General features: G+C 51.4%; 1 protein-coding gene across 6 annotated transcripts in view; it reads right to left on the bottom strand.

The window, feature by feature from the left end:
* Window positions 1–9,664: 9,664 nt before the first annotated feature.
* The window catches only part of Jade2 (jade family PHD finger 2), a 55,282-nt gene continuing 47,317 nt past the window's right edge, over window positions 9,665–17,629 (bottom strand). For all 6 annotated transcript variants that reach the window (XM_004666558.2, XM_045151903.1, XM_045151900.1 and 3 more), the window contains 2 exons: window positions 15,774–15,905; window positions 9,665–14,236 (listed from right to left, as the gene is read on the bottom strand). In XM_004666558.2, coding sequence (XP_004666615.2) covers window positions 13,422–14,236; window positions 15,774–15,905 — 947 coding nt within the window. In that variant the 3' untranslated portion in view covers window positions 9,665–13,421. The remainder of the gene's footprint in view (window positions 14,237–15,773; window positions 15,906–17,629) is intronic.

Below are 17,629 nucleotides of genomic sequence, written 5' to 3'. Positions count from 1 at the left end.
CTCTAGAGGTCTTTGGATCTCCCTCTCTCTTATATATAAATTAAAAACAAAACAAACAACAACAACAAAAAAAAAACCCCACAGGTTTTAAACCAAGCGTAGTTGTGATGGTTTACACCTGTAATGCCAGCATTTGTGCAGCCAAGGCAGGAGGATTGCCCCAATCACAAACCTACATTGGGTAGAATGAGACCCTGCTTCAATCAAACAAAGGACAAATGGTGTGGTGGCCTATCCCTATCATTTTAAGAAAGATCACAAGGCCAAGCTGGGCTGCAGAGCAAGACCCTGCCTAAAAAACAGGTTTTGCTGTAAGAGTTCAGAAAACAGTACATTTCAATTAAGTGCTGAACTTACCAAAACTATCTGTCCCTGCTTCTGCTCATTTCTGTTACTGTTACTATGGATTTCAAGTCAGTGTATTTAATTTTATTTGAGACAGGGTCTGTGTATCTCAGGCTGGCCTCCAACTTGTTAATGTAATAACACATGACCTGGAGCTTTCTTTTATTTTTGGTTTTTCAATCAAGGTAGGGTCTCACACTAGCCCAGGCTGACCTGGAATTAACTAGGGAGTTTCAGGGTGGTCTTGAACTCACAGCGATCCTCCTACCTCTGCCTCCCAAGTGCTGGGATTAAGGTGTGCACTACCATGCCCAACTGATCTTTCTGTTTTTTTAGAGAGAGAATTGGCACACCAGAGCCTCAGCCACTGAAGTTGAACCCCAGACACTTGTGCCATCTAGTGCACATGTACGACCTTGTGCTTACCTCACTTTTGTGTGTCTGGCATACATGGGATCTGGAGAGAGATTGAACATGGGTCCTTAAGACTCCACAGGCAAGCGCCTTAACTGCTAAGCTATCTCTCCAGCCGGACTTGAATTTTACTTTCTTTTTTTGGTTTTTAAAAAAATTTTTTGCTTGTTTATTTATTTGAGAGAGACAGGGACAGAAAGAGGCAGATAGAAAGAGGGAGAGGAATGGGCATGCCAGGGCCTCCAGCCACTGCAAACAAACTCCAGATGCGTGCGCCCCCCCTTATGCATCTGGCTAACATGGGTCCTGGGGAGTCGGGCCTCGAACCGGGGTCCTTAGGCTTCACAGGCAAGTGCTTAACCGCTAAGCCATCTCTCCAGCCCATCTTTTTTGTTTTTTTGAGGTAGTGCCTCATTCTGGCCCAGGCTAACCTGGAATTATGGAATTATTCACTATGTAGTCTCAGGGTGGCCTTGAACTCACGGCAGTCCTATCTCTGCCTCCCTAGAGCTGGGATTAAAAGTATGCACCAAAACGCCTGGCTATTTATTTGTGAAAGAGTGAGACAGAAGCAGATAGACAATGGGCACGCCAGGACCTCCAGCTGCTATAAACAGACTCTGGACACATGCACCTCTTTGTGCATCCGGTTTATGTGGGTCCTGGGAAGTTGAACCTGGATCATTTGACTTCACAGGCAAGCGTCTTAACCACTAAGCCATCTCTCCAGCCCAAGTTAGTGTGTTGTAACAACAAAAGAAGAACCAGTTCTTAGACTGGATTTTATTAACACTTGAGTTTCACAGCAGGGCGTAGTCGGTGGCTCACGCCTATAATCCCAGCACTGGGGAGACTGAGCTAGAAGGATTACTATAGAGTTCATGGCCAGCCTGAGTTCCAGGTCAGTCTGTACTAGTGTGAGACCTTGTCTCAAAACAACTAAAAAAAAAAAAAAAAAAAAAAAAACAACAACAACTAAAAACCAATTGAGTCACTCCTGAACCCTGTAACCATTCCTCTTATAAAACCCTGTACTTGCATTTAAAAACCCCTGAGAGTAAAGGGAGTTTATAGTGGAAGGTACAGTTCTGAACCAGCTAGCTTTGTTTTCAGGATTCAGCGCACTGCCATGCATGGTGGAGCACGCCTTTAATCCCAGCACTCGGGAGGCTGAGGTAGGAGGATCGCTGTGAGTTCAAGGCCAACTGCGACTACATAGTGAGTTCTAGGTTAGTCTGGGCTAGAATGAGACTCTGTCTTGAAAAGACAAAACAAAGTTCAGAGCATTAAGGGGCTGGAGTGGTTAAAGGTGCTTGCTTGTGAAGTCTGACAGCCTGGGTTTGATTCCTCAGTACCCACATAAAGCCAGATGCACAAAGTGGCAATGCATCTGGAGTTTATTTGCAGGGCAGGAGGCCCTGGCATGCCCATACCCTATGTCTCTCAACTTAATTTTTTAAGATTATCTTTCTATTCAGCAAATACAGGCAGTTACCATTATTAGGCTCATCTGTGACCTACCCCCTTCCCCATCTCAAATTAAATAAAAAAATTTTGAAAAATACTTTAATTCAGAGCATTAAGTAGCTAGTGTCAGTAGCACCGATTTTGTTGAATTTAAAATAGAGCCCAGAGTAGGGAATGGAAGTAAGCAAGACAATCCAAAGCTAACCTGGTAAACTATTTGGAGCGGCTGCACAAGAGCACAAGCATTTTAAATGGGAGATTATGTTTAATTTTAATTTAACCACTTTGGAGTAAAAGAAGGTGATAATCCTATGGTATTTGACATGTAAGTTTTTATTTTATTATTTATTTATTTATTTGAGAGCAACAGACAGATAAAGAGGCAGAGAGAGAGAGATAGAGAGAGCAGAGTGGGTGCACCAGGGTCTCCAGCCACTGCAAACGAACTCCAGACGCATGCTCCCCCTTGTGTGTCTGGCTGACGTGGGTCCTGGGGAATCGAGCCTCTAACCGGGGTCCTTAGGCTTCACAGGCAAGTGCTTAACCACTAAGCCATCTCTCCAGCCTATGTAAGTTTTTTTTTTTTTTTTTTGCTATTGTTTTGTTTCTGGAATCATTTTCACTTTCAGGTACAGGGACTCTGGTCCGAAGGACAACTTCACATGGGCTCTGTATTCCCTGGTTCTGGTCTGAGTATGAATTCAGTTGCCATAGACGAGCTCTTGGGGTGGATGTGGTTTTATGGTACTTTAGAAGCACAAAGCGTACTGAAGTGGTAAATGGTGATAAATCATTCATCGCTAACCTTGCTTGCACTTTTGTACACTACTGCTTGCACTGGGATTCTTGGGTGAATTTTACAGTGTATTCAAGATTGTTAAGCATAATTTACACTAATTTGATGTTTGTTTACTTTTATGTATTTTGCTGAGTGAGAACAGCTCTACTATATGGGTAAATGTACTGAATTGTGTTTCTGTGTTGTTTTGGTTATGCTTTATTATCTCCCTGTAAATTTGAGTATCAGGAACAGGAAAATAAAATGATAATACAGTCTTTGAAGAACTGTAGTGTCCAGTTCCGTTTTGGGTTGTGTGTTTTTTGCTTTGTTTTCCCGGCGTTTGGTCGTGAACTCGTGACCTTGAGCATGCTGGGCAAGCACTCTACCCCTGCACTGTGCTCCATCCCCAGCTCCAGCTCCATGTTTGTTATCAGCTCTAATCTTCATTTTGTTCACTAGAAATTGCTTCGACTTTAGAAAGTACAAAGACAGTAGAAATTTCCATTTGTGCAAGGACTCTTAACTGGAGGGGCTGGGGAGCCAGCTTAACGCAAGTAAAACCTGGTGGCCCAGGTTTGATTCTTTGAGTTGGGTCTCTTGCTGAACCTAGGGCTCACTGACTTGGCTAGGCTAGACAGCTTGCAAACCCTAGGGTCCTCTTGTGTCCATATTCCCACTGTTGGGTTATAGGTGTGCATCACCACACCCGAATCTGAACTTGAGTTCTCATGCTTGTATGGCAAACACCCCGCTGAGCCATCTCGCAGGCCTGTTATCAGCCATCTTTACCCCCTACACACACACACACACACACACACACACACACACACACACACACACACACACACACACACCCTCTGCAGTGGTGACAAGCTCTGTTGCAGATGGACCCATCAGAGTGGCGATTTACCTGACCTTCCAAGTTGCTTGTTGAGTTGAAACTTACAGTATGTACCCTGGCAGGGTGGTGGGCATCCAAGATTTACCTTCTTTTTTATTTTTTAATTTTATTTATTATTTATTTGCAAGCAGAGAAGAGAGAATGCATGCCAGGGCCTCCAGCCACCACAAATGAACTCCAGATGCTTGTGCATCTGGCTTTTCGTGGGTCCTGGGGAATCAAACCCCGGTCATTAGGCTTTGCAGGCAAGCACCTTAACCACAGAGCCACCTCTCCAGCCCCAAGATGTAAAGCCAGACATGGTGGTGCATGCCTTTAATCCCAGCACTTGGGAGGTAGAGGTAAGAGGATCACCATGAGTTCGAGGCCACCCTGAGACTACATAGTTCCAGGTCAGCCTGGGCTAGAGTGAACCCTACCTCAAATAAAAAAAGATGTGCCTTCTTGAGAGTCTCGTTCTGACTTATGTACATTTCCAGTGGCCATCAGGCACACCCTTCTCTTCCAGGAGACAATGAGGACACGGCTGGATTGTGAGTCCCAATATGCCAAACACCTGCTGCAGAAGCAGGTGGTTTCTCAGCTCCTTAGACTAGCAGCTGGGCATAGTAACCCAGGTGAGGCTGGTTTTGCTGAGTCACTCTTCCTGGTTTTGCTGAGTCACTCCCCCCACCCCCTGCAAACCTTTGGCTGCTCTTCTGAGTTTCAGGTTCTTCACAACATTCAATCGGAAGCCATGGAACATTCCTTCAGGGAGGAGCAGTGGAGCAGGGTGTCCAGTCAGCTACCTCGGGCTCTCCAGTTACAGAGTTTCAAGTGCACTGAGTGACCATAGCTGAGGAAGCCTGAGACGCTCAGCATGCTGGGCACCTGGGTGTCTCTGACCCAGGCATCTGACTGCCACATACGATCCTTCAGCTGCCTCTAAATGATCACCAGCTGTTCACCACCAACTCCTCCCTGGAAGCCACATGGGGCCGGTTCCTGTTCTGACCCCAAACTGAAGTTGCTTAGGGCGGCCTGGGAAAACCTATAAATAAACAGGGAAGGCCAGGCCACTGGTTTGGATTCCAGGAAGTACAGCTTGGTAAACAAACCCTTTGGTCACCTTGCTCCTGACACCTGCTAGTGCTTGCTCAGGTCACGGGCTTCGCGGCCTGTGCGGAGCCTCAGCCACCCTGCTGAGTGGTCCAGGCAGGCATTAGCAAGTGAAGAAACTGGGGCCCAGAATACAGGTCCCTAATTCTCCTGGAGTCCGAGGCTCACACGATTCTATTTCTGCGTGCTGCTTCTGTTGTTTTCCGGCAGACTTTGTAGACCCAAATGATCGCAGTGCTGTTTGTTTCATGGTAGCTGAGAAGGGAGGGAAAACCCAGTGCCTTGGAATTGAGGTCTTCCAGAACACAGATCCCAAGACCAGGATGCCAGATGCGCACAGGCCCAGGCCCACACCTGGATGTAGATGTCCCACCTGATGACTCCAGACCCTGCTCCATTTTTCTCTTGCTTCTCCCAATCCCTCCTCTAGGCAGACATGGCGTTTTTAGGGGCACTGAGAAGGTGTTGGGAGTTGGAACCCAGGGCCTCAGACATGTTAAGCAGGCACTCCATGACTGATAATTCAAGCCCTCAGGTGCCACATTGTACAGCTGGCTTATGTGGGTAGTGGAGAATTGAACCTGGGTCCTCAGGCTTTGCACGTAATTGCCTTAATCGCTAAGCCGTCTCTCCAGCCTAATCTGTTTTAAAATGGCTTCATTTTCATAAAATTGAGTGTGTTGTTGTAACAAAGCCATTGGACAGTCCTGCAAGTAGCAAGGTACTTTCTCTCCTATATAATATTCTTTTTACAGAATTGTGTGAGAAATAAAATATAAACTAATTTATTTTCAGCCTGTTGGCTAAGATCATATATAAACATAATATAAAACAGATCCAACATTTTCCTAAGTACAGTACAGTATTGTCAACCACTTGCATAATGGTGAGCATCTGATCCTCCAGGCCCCACCCTACTTTCAAGCACTTTGCCAGCAAACCATTACTCACTTCTTCTTTTCCCAGCCCCCTGGCAACCACCATTCTACTTCTGTCTCTGTGATTTTGACTGCTCCATTCAAGTATTCATAGAACCCGGGTGCAGAGAATGGCTCAGGCCTGCAATCCCAGCTACTTGGAAAGCTGAAGCGGAAAGGATTGTATTTAAGGCTAGCCTGGACAATATAACAAGTCCCGTCTCCAAAATAAAATAAAATACACTTATGTAAAAGGAAAAGAAAATACCTCACACCTGGAGATGTAGCTCAGTTGGTAGTGCCTGCCTAGCACGCACAAAGTCCTGACTTCTAGTCACAGTACTATCTAAACCAGGCCTAGGGCTGGAGAGAGGCCTTAGTGGTTAAGGCGTCTGCCTGCAAAGCCAAAGGATCCTGGTTCGATTCTCCAGGACCCACGTAAACCAGATGCACAAGGGGGAACATGCATCTGGAGTTCATTTGCAGTGGCTGCAGGTCCTGGTGTGCCCATTCTCTCTCTGTCTCTCTCTGCCCTTCTCTCTCTCAAATAAATAAATAAAACATATAAACCAGACCTGGCAACACAGACCTGTAATCCCCCAGTGCTTGGAAGACAGAGGCAGTAGGATCTGAAGTTCAAAGTCACCTTGGGATGCATAGGGAGTTTAAGGTCAGCTTTGGCAAGAGGGTCTGGCCCCCAAAATTCATTTTAAAAACATATTCTGGGGCTGGAGAGATGGCTTAGCTTTTAAGGCACCTGCCTGCAAAGCCAAAGGACCCAGGTTTGATTCCCCAGGACCCATGTAATCCAGATGCACAAAGTGGTGCATGTATCTGGAGTTTGTAGTGGCTGGAGGTCCTGGCATACCTCTCCTCTGTCTGTCTTTGCCTCTTTCTCTTGAATAAATAAATAAAATATTAGCCGGGTGTGCTGGTGCACGCCTTTCATCCAGGTACTCGGAAGGCAGAGGTAGGAAGATCTCTGGGAGTTCAAGGCCACCCTGAAACTACATAGTAAATTTCAGGTCAGCCTGAGCTAGAGTGAGACCCTACCTCAGAAAATAAATAAGAACAAAGCAAAAATAAATAAATAAACATAATTTTTTTAAGCCAACAGGACTTCATTTCTAAACATTTTATTTATTTATTTGAGAGAGAGAGGAAGAGGCAGATAGAAAGAGAGAATGGGCAAGCCAGAGCCTCTAAGCCACTGCAAATGAACTCCAGACGCATGTACCCCCTTGTGCTTCTGGCTTACATGGGTCCTGGGGAATTGAACCAGAGTCCTTTGGCTTTGCAGGCAAATGCCTTAACTGCTAAGCCATTTCCTCAGCTCTTAAAAACCATATTTTGAGGCCAGGCATGGTGGTGCATGCCTTTAATTAATCTGAGGAGGTTGAGGTAGGAGGATCACTGTGAGTTCTAGACCAGTCTGAGACTAGACCAGGTAAGACCCTATCTTGAAAAAAAAATTTTTTTTGAGGAGACCATAGAGCTGTGATTGCAGTATATGGTTATAACTGTTACATTTTCTTTACATATAAACGTATTTAAATATTTTTAAATTAATTTATTTTTTGGTTTTCTGAGGCAGGGTCTCACTTTCTAGCCCAGGCTGACCTGGAATTCTTTATGTTGTCTCAGGGTTGCATCAAACTCAGATCATCTTACCTCTGCCTCCTGAATGCTGGGATTAAATGCATGCACCAGCATACCCCGATTTTATTTATTTTATTTTTATTTATTTGTTTTGGTTTTTTGAGGTAGGGTCTCATTCTAGCTCAGACTGACCTAGAACTCACTATGTAGTCTCAGGGTGGCCTCAAACTCATAGTGATCTTCCTACCTCTGCCTCCTGAGTGCTGGGATTAAAGGTATGCACCACTAGGCCTGGCTTTTATTTTATTTTATTTTTTAAATATTTTTATTTGTTTTCAAGCAGAGAGAAAGGAAGGAGAGGGAGAGAGAGACTGGGCATGCTAGGGCCTCTACCCACTGCAAACAAACTCCAGATGCATGTGCCACCATGTGCATCTAGCTTTATGGCCTTACGTGGGTCCTGGGGAATTGAACCTGAGTCCTTAGGCTTTGCAGGCAAGCACCTTAACTGCTAATCCATCTCTTCAGCCCTCCGATTGGTTTTTAGTTGTTGTCTCGCTTTTTCTGAGACAATGCTATGTAGCCAAGGATGACCTTGAACTGATCCTCATCTCCACCTTCCAGGTGCTGGGATTACGGGTGTGTACCACCATGCTGATCAAACTCGGAGCTTTGTGTGCGCTAGGCAAGGTACTCTAGTGAGTCTAGCTAGGCCCTAAAATCTGTATTTTATGAATTTTTCTCTCTTACCAGACATCCTCTAAATGGTGACCATGAAGCCTCATGTCCCCGAGTTCCTTACTTGGCTTTGGGGTGTTTTGAGTGTGAAATGCGACCCCCTCCACATGATCACGTGTTTCATGCTTAGTCCTTAGCTGTTTGGAAATGCTGTGGAACCCTTAGGAGGTGAAGCCTTGCGGGAGGAAGAGTGACATTGGGGGTGGGTGGAATCTAACAGGCAGGGGGCTCGCCTTCACCCTCCTGAAGCTGGCCTTGGTGGACACCTCCCCCAGCCTGATTGTGAGAGGCAGACACGTGGGAATCCTGGAAGGGGAGGGAGGCCACTTTGAGCAATGTGCGTTTCCTACCTTGGCTGCTCAGGTGCCTGAGACCTTCACCGGCACCTTCGCTGCCTCGGCTGGCTGACTGGGCCCTGGGGCTGTCTTCAGTGTGCTGTTGGCTGTTGACTTCCCCAGCGGGGAGGGCTGGAGTCTCGATGGCCTCAGTGGTCTTGTCTTTCCTCTCAGTGGTCTTATCCTTTCCCTGTGGCTTCTCCGCTTCTGAGGGCCTGGCCAGCAAAGGGCTGGGAGGATAGCAGGGAGTCAGGACAACCCTGGCCTCATGGGCCTGTAGCACAGCTGAGGGCAGTTGAGCTGGCTTGGTTCTGGGGTGTGTGTGTATGTGTGTGTGTGTGTGCGCGCGTGCATGTTCTAAGGTAGTCTCCCTCTGTAGACCTAGGCTGGCCTCAAACTCACTCCCAGGACTAAAGGTATACATATTACCACACCTGGTTTCTGATTTTTCTTTTCTTTTACACACACAGCTCAGCTGCTCTGTGGCCAGGGTGACTTGAAATTTGCTTCAGCCTCCAGAGGATCATAGGCTTGCGCCACCACGCCTGACTCGACCATTAATCAGTTCCTTTGCTCTCCACGGGCCCGGCACGCCTGCAATGTGCATGGTCTAATGGCCGAAGGGTGTCACTTCCCCAGAGGAGCCCTTCCGGAGCTGTACCCCCCCCCCCCCCCCCCCGCACTGTGAGCTGAGCTGCGGGGAACAGCAGCTCTTCCCTACTTCCCGGAGCTTGGCAGGGTGCGGAGCCAGGCAGACCTCTGCCACTTGGGGAGAGCAGCTGGAGGGAGTACCAGGGCATGGTGGCCCCTGCCCTTCATGTGCAACTTTGCCCATTACCAGAGGTGTCACTTGGGGCATGCCTCGTGTCACCCCCCCCCTTGAATGCCAAGGGAGACCTTGAAGATCAAAGGAAATAGCCCTCTTCAAGGGTGGCCTCTAGTGCTGTCAAGGTCCTTGCAAAGCCAAAGCTATAGCAAGACCTGGGGGGTTGGCTGAGCCCACTGTTGGGGTGTGCATAGGATTCCCAGGTCCCCTGCCCACTCATTGCAAGAGCCTCACACCAGCCAGCACAGAAAACATTGCTTTATTAACTGCGTTTGCCAGCACACGAGGAGTGCAGGGAGCTCCCTAAACCCAGGCCCTGGCGGGGCCCGGGGTCCAGAAGCCCCCCTGAGTGAGCAGGACAGGTGGGGCTGGGAGCAGCAGCAGAGGCAGCACAGGGTCATGCAGGGCACGGCGGGCGGGCACTGGCCACGTGGGGGTGACCGTACATTCTATTGCTCATCAAGGGTCGCGAACATGGACGATGTACAAAAAGGAGAAATAGGTCTTTGCGGTAATGAAAAATACATTTTTCTCTACAAAGGAATCTTTTCTAATACAAGAAAATAAATATTGCAACATAAGCCAAAAATAATTTAAAATTGCTCTTTTCAATATATTTTCAATATTTCTCTTGTATATTAACAAATGGCACATCACTTTCTTTGAAACAAAGACAGAAGGTGTCTCCTCCTGTGACATTCATATCACCTCCCTACCACCACCCTCCAGTGATTTGAAGCACAAAGTGTGCATCTAGAGGGAAGGCGGCAGGAAGTGCCTTAAAGAACAACCAAAGGTCCCAGAGTCAACCCTGGCTCTTCAGCCAATGTGGCCGACAGGGCCGAGGGCACCGAAGAGGAGCCTCCTCCTCCCCCTCCAGAGCCTCACTACAGGGATCCAGACTGTTGGGCAGAGCTTCAGGCATGGGTGGGCACAGGGTGGCCACATCTAGCAAAGAATAAGGAATTGCCAAGTCCAGCTGGGGCCAGTGCCGCTCTGGAACTGGGCGTTTGGATCTCTAGGCACTACCTGAGCAGGCCTTGCAGTAGGGTGTCTGTGCACGCCCACGGACACAAGACATGCTCTGGTGCACACCTGCGTGCACAGACCCCAACGCCTGTGCCTGGAAACCCCGGCGGCGTCTCCAAGGAACCTGAGGCCTTTACATTCCGAATACTCTCGTGCTTAACCGTCACAAAGTCCGAGCTCACTTAATAACATAAATGAGCAGTCTACCTTTCTTCTCCTGGTTTGTCTCAAAATACATCTATGATACATAAAAATACTTTCCTTGCACATTATCCTTGTGTCGTGTGATGAGAATGAGGTGGAAGGCAGCCAAGACTGGTGGGATGGGAAAGTAGCCAGCATGAGTTACAGAGCAGTTTCTGCCTCTCGGGAGGGGCGGCAGAGGTGGGCAATACTGAGGTCTACCTCTGGTCTGGAAAAGGTGCCTTGGTTGTGGGGGCAGCAAAGCCCTCTACACCGTGGGTAGTGGTCTGGGAGGGGTGCAGGGGCCGTGGCTAACGGGACGATCTGGAGGCTGTCTGCTACAGGGAGGGAGGAGAGACTGCATCCTTGTCCTCCTTGCTGCCTGGTGGACATCCTGTAAGTGGAGACAGCTGCCTGATGAAGACTGCCTTGGAGCCTAGCCTGGGGGAGGGCGGGGGACATCTGATAGACACCCGGGCTTTGCAGCACAAAGGCCCAGCGGACAGCTCGGAGCAGAAGCCAACCGTTACGAGGCGCCCAATCACGGGCCAGTGAAAGCAGAGGCTTTCTGAAACATTCCAGGTGCCCATCTGCCTGGCCAGTCTAAAGGCCCTGACAGTATTGCTCCAAAATTCCCAGGCAAAAGGCCAGATTCTCTACACTCGCCACCTCATCCCGACCCACAGAGCCCAGCCATGCTCCAGGGTGGAGCGCAGGGTCAGGGCGAATGCCGAGGCTGCTGGGCCCTGTGCATGCTGTCCTGGCCCTGCCCTGGCCTTTCGGTTGTTCTTTAAGCTCTCTTATCCCCTCTGCTAACTGCAGGGTCAGGCCACACAATTCAGCAGACGAGAATGGGACCCAAAGTGACCCGAAGCGTGGGGAAGGGAGGTCTGTTCAAAGGCAGTAAACAGAGACCGGGGTGGGGATGCCGATGGAGACACCGCGCTGTGCCCCAACTACCAAGGCAGGCAGGCAGACTAAGTCTACATCGTAGCTGATCCCATCCCAGGATTCTTGGAGCCCACCCTTCTCCCTCAGAGTCCGTTCAGATCAGACACGTTTGTCTGATCCTCTGAAGTCATTATCTTTGTTTCCGGTTTTGCTAAAACATATGAAATCACATGTCGGTGACAATGCCACTGTCGTACCTTGATAGCTTTGGAGTGGAGGTGGGTGAGGGTCAGGCCGCTCCCCATCCCGTGTATTTGCTCTTTGTGTATTTGCGTGGGGGCGGGGGACCACACGGTCAAGACGGTTTCCACGCTGGTTTCACAGTCAGGCTTTCCCCGGGGGTCTCAGGGTTTAGGATTAGTCACAGCGGCCCGGCTCAGGGTCTGAAATCCAACAGCAGCAGCAATGTCGTCTTCGAGGCCCGAGGCCTGCCCTGTTGCTGTGCGCCACGACTGGGTTTCTGAATTCTGTTGCTAAGGAACTCCATTTAAAAAGAAGTCCAAGTGACAAGGCGTCCGTCCTGGGCTGTGCTGTTATGGTCAAAGGATTCTTTGGCATTCATAGAATGATTCGACTGGTTCACTGGACTTTTGCAAGGTTCTGGTTGGAGAAGTTCTGGCTTTACCAGTGGTGGAAGTGACCCAGGAGTAATTCACAAAAGAAAAATGTTTTCACGGAATCCCTTTTTGTTTGTTCCCTGAGCTATCACCCTGGGGCCACTCCACTAAAATTCTTCAGAACTACCTGGGGGCTGGGGAGGTGGGGAAGGTGTGAGGAAGGAAAAGGGAAGTAAGGTGTTAAGGGACAGAGAGAGGAACATCCAGCAGACTTCAACTAGCCCCGGTGGACCGATACTGGCCCACCGGGCGCCCCGGGATCCCACTGCTTGTAGAAAGGACGCGGGCGTCTCCGGAAGGAGACCCGTCTCTTAGCAGGACTAGGAAACTTGAGAAGGCAATGGGTCTGGCCTGGTCAGCTCGGGTTGGAGCGAGCAAGACTTCGGCTGAGACTGGCCCCAAAGGAGGGAAGGAAGTTGGAGCCCCAGAGTGATTCTCTGCAGTGGGCTGCGCTGAGCCCCACGCCCCAAGCTGGGCACTGGCCCTCCCTTGAAGCCTGCCACCTGAACTGGTAGCTGGCTGACGGGGAGTCCCCTGAGTAAATGGCACAGCTCAGGAAGGATTCTGGGAACCCCTTCCCATGCCGCTGGGCACTGGCAAGGGCGGAGCAGCAAGGGAGGGGGGTGGCAGGTGGGAAGGCAGGCCTCACTCAGCTGACATGGGTCAGTCAGGAGCCAGGGGGCCCCTGGTACCCTCAGTGCTTTCTCATATAGACTCGTTGTGCTTGTGACAGTGAGTAGACTCTGGCTGGGTTACCACTTGTGATGCTTCTTGGGGGATCAGTGGAGTGCAGCAGGAAGCCCCCCACAACGGACCCCAGTGTCTTCTGGGGGCAAGGTGGGGCAGGCCCCGGAATGGCCCATCTGCCATAAAATAATGCCCAAATGACAGTTTGTGTCACCCAGAGGCAGCGGGCAGGAGTCCTGAGCTCTTCTTCACCTTTCTACATCTAGCCAGAAGCCCAGCAATGCCAAATGGGCCTGAACAGGGGTGGTACATAGGGCCTGGCACGGTCCCCGTGGCCAGAGCCATGGAGGGAACCCTAATGTCCTAGGCCAGCACAGAGGAAAGACAACAGTGTGGAATTCGGAACTCTCTCTATATTAAAAATAAAACCACAGAGTGGTGGGTCTGGACACTCAGCAGTAGGAAATGGCAGTTGTGACTGGGCTGAGGCCTTGTAGGGGACCAGGGTAGGGCCTGGGACAGGGTAGAGTGAGTTAGGAGGCTAGTACCCCCATGCGAACCACCTCCTCCGCCCCTGCTTCCCTGGAACCCCGCTGCATCCTGCTGTCCCCCGTCTCTATATCCGAGTCGCTCATCTCCCCATCAGAGAAGTAGCCATCGGCCTCGGTGTCAAAATGCAGGCTGACCTTCGGCCGTTCGACTACAGCAGACGGCGGGCCTGTCCCAGCATCGGGCCTGGCGCCCGGCGATCTCCGGGTGACTTTGCTCTCACGGGGTGACCGGAGCCTGCCCCAGGGCTTGGGGCTCATGGTCGGGCCAGGCACTTGGACATTCGATTCAGCAGCCACTGGGGGTGTCTCATCCAGGGTCTCGGAGGCCAGCATTGCGGGGCTTTCTGGGGCCGCTGGGACTGGACAGTCCCCAGCCGCAGGGCTGGACGGCAAGTGGGAAGACGTCCGCCGGGGTGGCTTCCTGGTAGGTGGCCCTTGCCCGCCCTTGCCACTGCCTGCATCGTGGCCCCAAGGCTTCTTGGGCGGCTTGTCTGCCACTGTCCGTGCACCAGACCCATCGTGAAGTGGCGGTGGCTTCTTTTTGACAGGCAGGCGAGTTCGGCCTCGAGCCTTCCTGGTGGGGTCACCAGGTCTCAGCGAGGGGTCCCGCATGAAGCTGAGCAGCGTCTCCTCATCCTGTAGCAGTTCTTCGGACAGCAGCCCCGGCGCAGGGTCTTCACGGTGCCCGTTGTTCAATGACCACTCGCTCATGGCCATGTCTTCCGCTGTGATCTGCACAGACTGTGCCAGCCAGCTGTTGAAGAAAGTGCCGTCGATGGGAAACGAGGTGGACAGACCTGAGCAAGGGAGAGGAGACAGGTTAAGATACCAGCAGGTGTATGGCCCGTCCTTCCAGACAGCCCGCGCGGACTCCGGGAGGCTCAGTACTGATCAGCAAGTGGACAGGATCTAGAATCACCTAGGGTATTCTGTGTCTGTGAGGGTGTTTCCAGATTAGGTTAATTAAGGTGTGAAGACCCACCCTCACTGTGGGTGGCACCATTCCACGTGTTGGGGTGCTGGCAGCTGAGTGCCAGCCTTCACTGCTCTCCCGCCCGCAGCTTCCCGCTCCTGCCACATGACGAACTGCATCTGAAATAAACCCTTCCTCTCTTGGACTGCTTCCTCGGGCACTGCCATAGCAACACAGGAAATAACAGTCACCCTCCCAACACCAGTGTGTCTTCTTCCCGCTTCCCTTGTGCCCAGGTAAGCCATCTTGCTCTGTCCTTCTCTCACCAATGGCACTGAAGAGCTGGGTGGGGGGCGGGGTGGAGGGGGGTGGCGGAGAATAAGGCCACAACACAGCCCTCCTCAACCGGGTATCACAACCCAGGGTTGTTAGCTTTGTAGGGTCAACTCAATTCTGGGCCTTCCCTCCTCTCCTGCGGCCTGAGAGGATGACGCACGCCCTGCAGGCACGCTCCCAGGAGGTTCTAGAATCCTCCCTCTCAAATTCTATTAAGAATTTCAGCCGGGCGTGGTGGTGAACGCCTTTAATCCCAGCCCATGGGAGACAGAGGACAGTCTGAGACTACACAGTGAATTCCAGGTCAGTTACAGTGAGACCTTACCTCCAAACAAACAAAAATATTAATGGTAAGAATTTCAAAGTTGCAAGGGCCTAACTTTAAACCAAGCATAGGCACCCCTTGCAACCTCTCAGGTTGCACGGAGAGGGACCCAAAGGAAAAGGGCCCTGAGGACACCACCAGAGGGCGCTGCATCTCTATGGATGGCCCCTCTGGGAAAGCACTTGGATAAAACAGAAATGAGAAGCCAGGTGGGGTGGTGCACGCCTTTAATCCCAGCACTTGGGAGGCAGGGGTAGAAGGACTGCCATGAGTTCGAGGCCACCTAAAACTACATAGTGCATTCTAGGTCAGCCTGGGCTAGAGTGAGACCCTACCTCGAAAAAAAAAACACCAAAAAACATAGTGGAGGAGACCCAGTATGGCATATTGGCAGAAGGTCTCTGTCAGATACCAGGGTCAACTCAGTTCTGGGCCTTCCCTCCTTCCCTGCGGCCTGAGAGGGTGGCATAGGCCCCACAGGGACCCCCCCAGGAGGATTCTAGAGTCCTCCCCTCTCAGAATGCAGAGAGCCTAGTAACCTCTAGGAAAATCTTAGCACCCAGGACCCTGGTGGGGCTCAGTGCCCTCCCAGTTAGAATTTCTTGGGGTGACAGATGAGGCTGAAGCCAGTCTGCTCTGCGGGGACCTGGGCAGGGAAAGGCCTGATGACCTCTGTGGGAAGTCATCTCCGCCTCACGTGGGGGTGGGGCGGGATGGTGTGAACTGAGGCCTGCCAGGCCGACAGCGGCCCCTCACTCACCCAGCTGCCCCAGGACCGAGTCGGGCCCAGCCTTCATCTTCTCTTTCTTCTCTGGGCTGCTGCCCTTGGGGCCATCTCGATCTTTCCTCTTTGAGTCCGTCTTCTTGCCTTTTGCTCTCCTTCCAGAGGGCTCTGCAGCAGGGATTGTGAGAAGGGGCACACACCTGAGTGGTCTTGATCAGGACCAGGAGCAGCACGGGGCAGCCAGGGGGCCTTCCACCAGCCGGGCGTACCCGCCACAGCAGCAAGGGCACAGGCGACGCACTAGAACTAGTCTGTTGGGGGCAGCAGGGGTGGGATGGAGGGTCATGGGCTAGACACAGCACCATGAGAGACCCTTGTGAGACCTGGACTTCACTGCGACCCATACAAACTAAAGTCCTTGACGAGTCTACACAGGTGGCAAAGACGCCTAAGTGCCATCTGGATGGACAGGCCAGGGTCTTGACTGCCAGGCTAAGGAGCTCAGGGTGAACAGAATGCCACCAGAGGGGCAAAGTCCTGATACCACAGCCAGGCCCCTTGATCGAGTGTCCTGGCTCAGTTTCCAGGTCTGCTCTGGATGGAAGTTGTGTGCTGCACACCTGACCCCTTGTATCCTCTGGGTTCAAGATCACTGCGCAGGGGACACGGCTGCCCAGCTTCTCCAGTGGCAGAACAACTCCCGAGCCAAGTTAAGGAAAGGTTGAGGGGTACAGCCTCAGCTCTGCTGTTAGTTCCCAGAACCTCAGGCCAGGCCTCAGTCTCCTCACCTGTGACATGGACCACTGGTCTTGCTCCCCAGGCCCCAAGACCTCAAACGTCTCTCACCCTGACTTTTCCCACAGCCCCACCTAAGCCTCTCTTCCTTCTCTAGTTGCGACTATGACAAGTTTCGGTTCCAAGACATGCTAGGATTCTTGTCCTCTTCGCTGACAAGCCCCAGGCCACGCGGGCCTCAGCAACAGGCTTGCTGCCTACACTCCACCCAACAGGACAAGTATCATGAAAGGCTGAGCCTCCACTTAGTGCAGAACAAGCCTTCTGTCCAGCAAGTCTCGCCCTGACTGGGTGGCAAAGCCCCCAGACCCAAAATCGAGGCACAGACCCTGTTTTGTGGCATCTCACGCCTCCTCACGCTTGGCTTCCTCCCTCGACCGCTGGCAGTTCCTGTGGCTTCGTCTGCAGACACAGGTAAGGCGACGGCCGGGGCTAGGGAAGCCTGAGCTGGTGCTTCACATCACCAGCAACGCCTCTGTCCCTACACTGCCACTGACTGCACGCCTTAGAGTGTGCCACCTAGAACACCCTGTCTCACTGTACGTGACCTCTGTGTGGCTGTGACCTGCTCTGACCCAGCTCTTGAGTCAGGTAACTCTTTTCTTTCACTTTGTTGTTGTTTTACTTTTCAAGGTAGGGTCTCACTCTAGCCCAGGCTGACCAGAAATTCACTATGTAGTCTCAGGGTGGCCTCGAACTCCCGGTGATCCTTCTACCTCTGCCTCCCGAGTGCTGGGATCAAAGGCGTGCGCTGCCACGCCCGGCTTCTTTCACTTTTTTCTGGAGGACAGGATTTCACTGTGTAGTTCCAGCTGGCCTTGCATTCACAATCTTCCGGCTGTAGCTTCTTGAGTGACGGGATGGCAGGCATGTGTCACCACACCCAGCTTCAACGCTAGTGGTCTCAAAGCGCGGAGGGGCAGCTCAGCTCTTGGCAGGGGTGGAGGCAGCCATTTGCTCCCATGGTGCCCAGGAACTCTCCACCCTCCTCAACTCTGGGCAGAGCTGACCCGCAGGATGGCTTTGCAGTGGCGGCCCACAGCTGCACACCCTTCTGCTCCCAAGTGACATTTTGGCGGGGGTGTTACGCACTGGCC

Source organism: Jaculus jaculus, chromosome 6 (genome assembly GCF_020740685.1).
Source record: "Jaculus jaculus isolate mJacJac1 chromosome 6, mJacJac1.mat.Y.cur, whole genome shotgun sequence".
NCBI lineage: Eukaryota > Metazoa > Chordata > Mammalia > Rodentia > Dipodidae > Jaculus > Jaculus jaculus.
The sequence above is the reverse complement of the archived record's forward strand: the minus strand, read 5'-3'. Positions and strand labels throughout refer to the sequence as shown.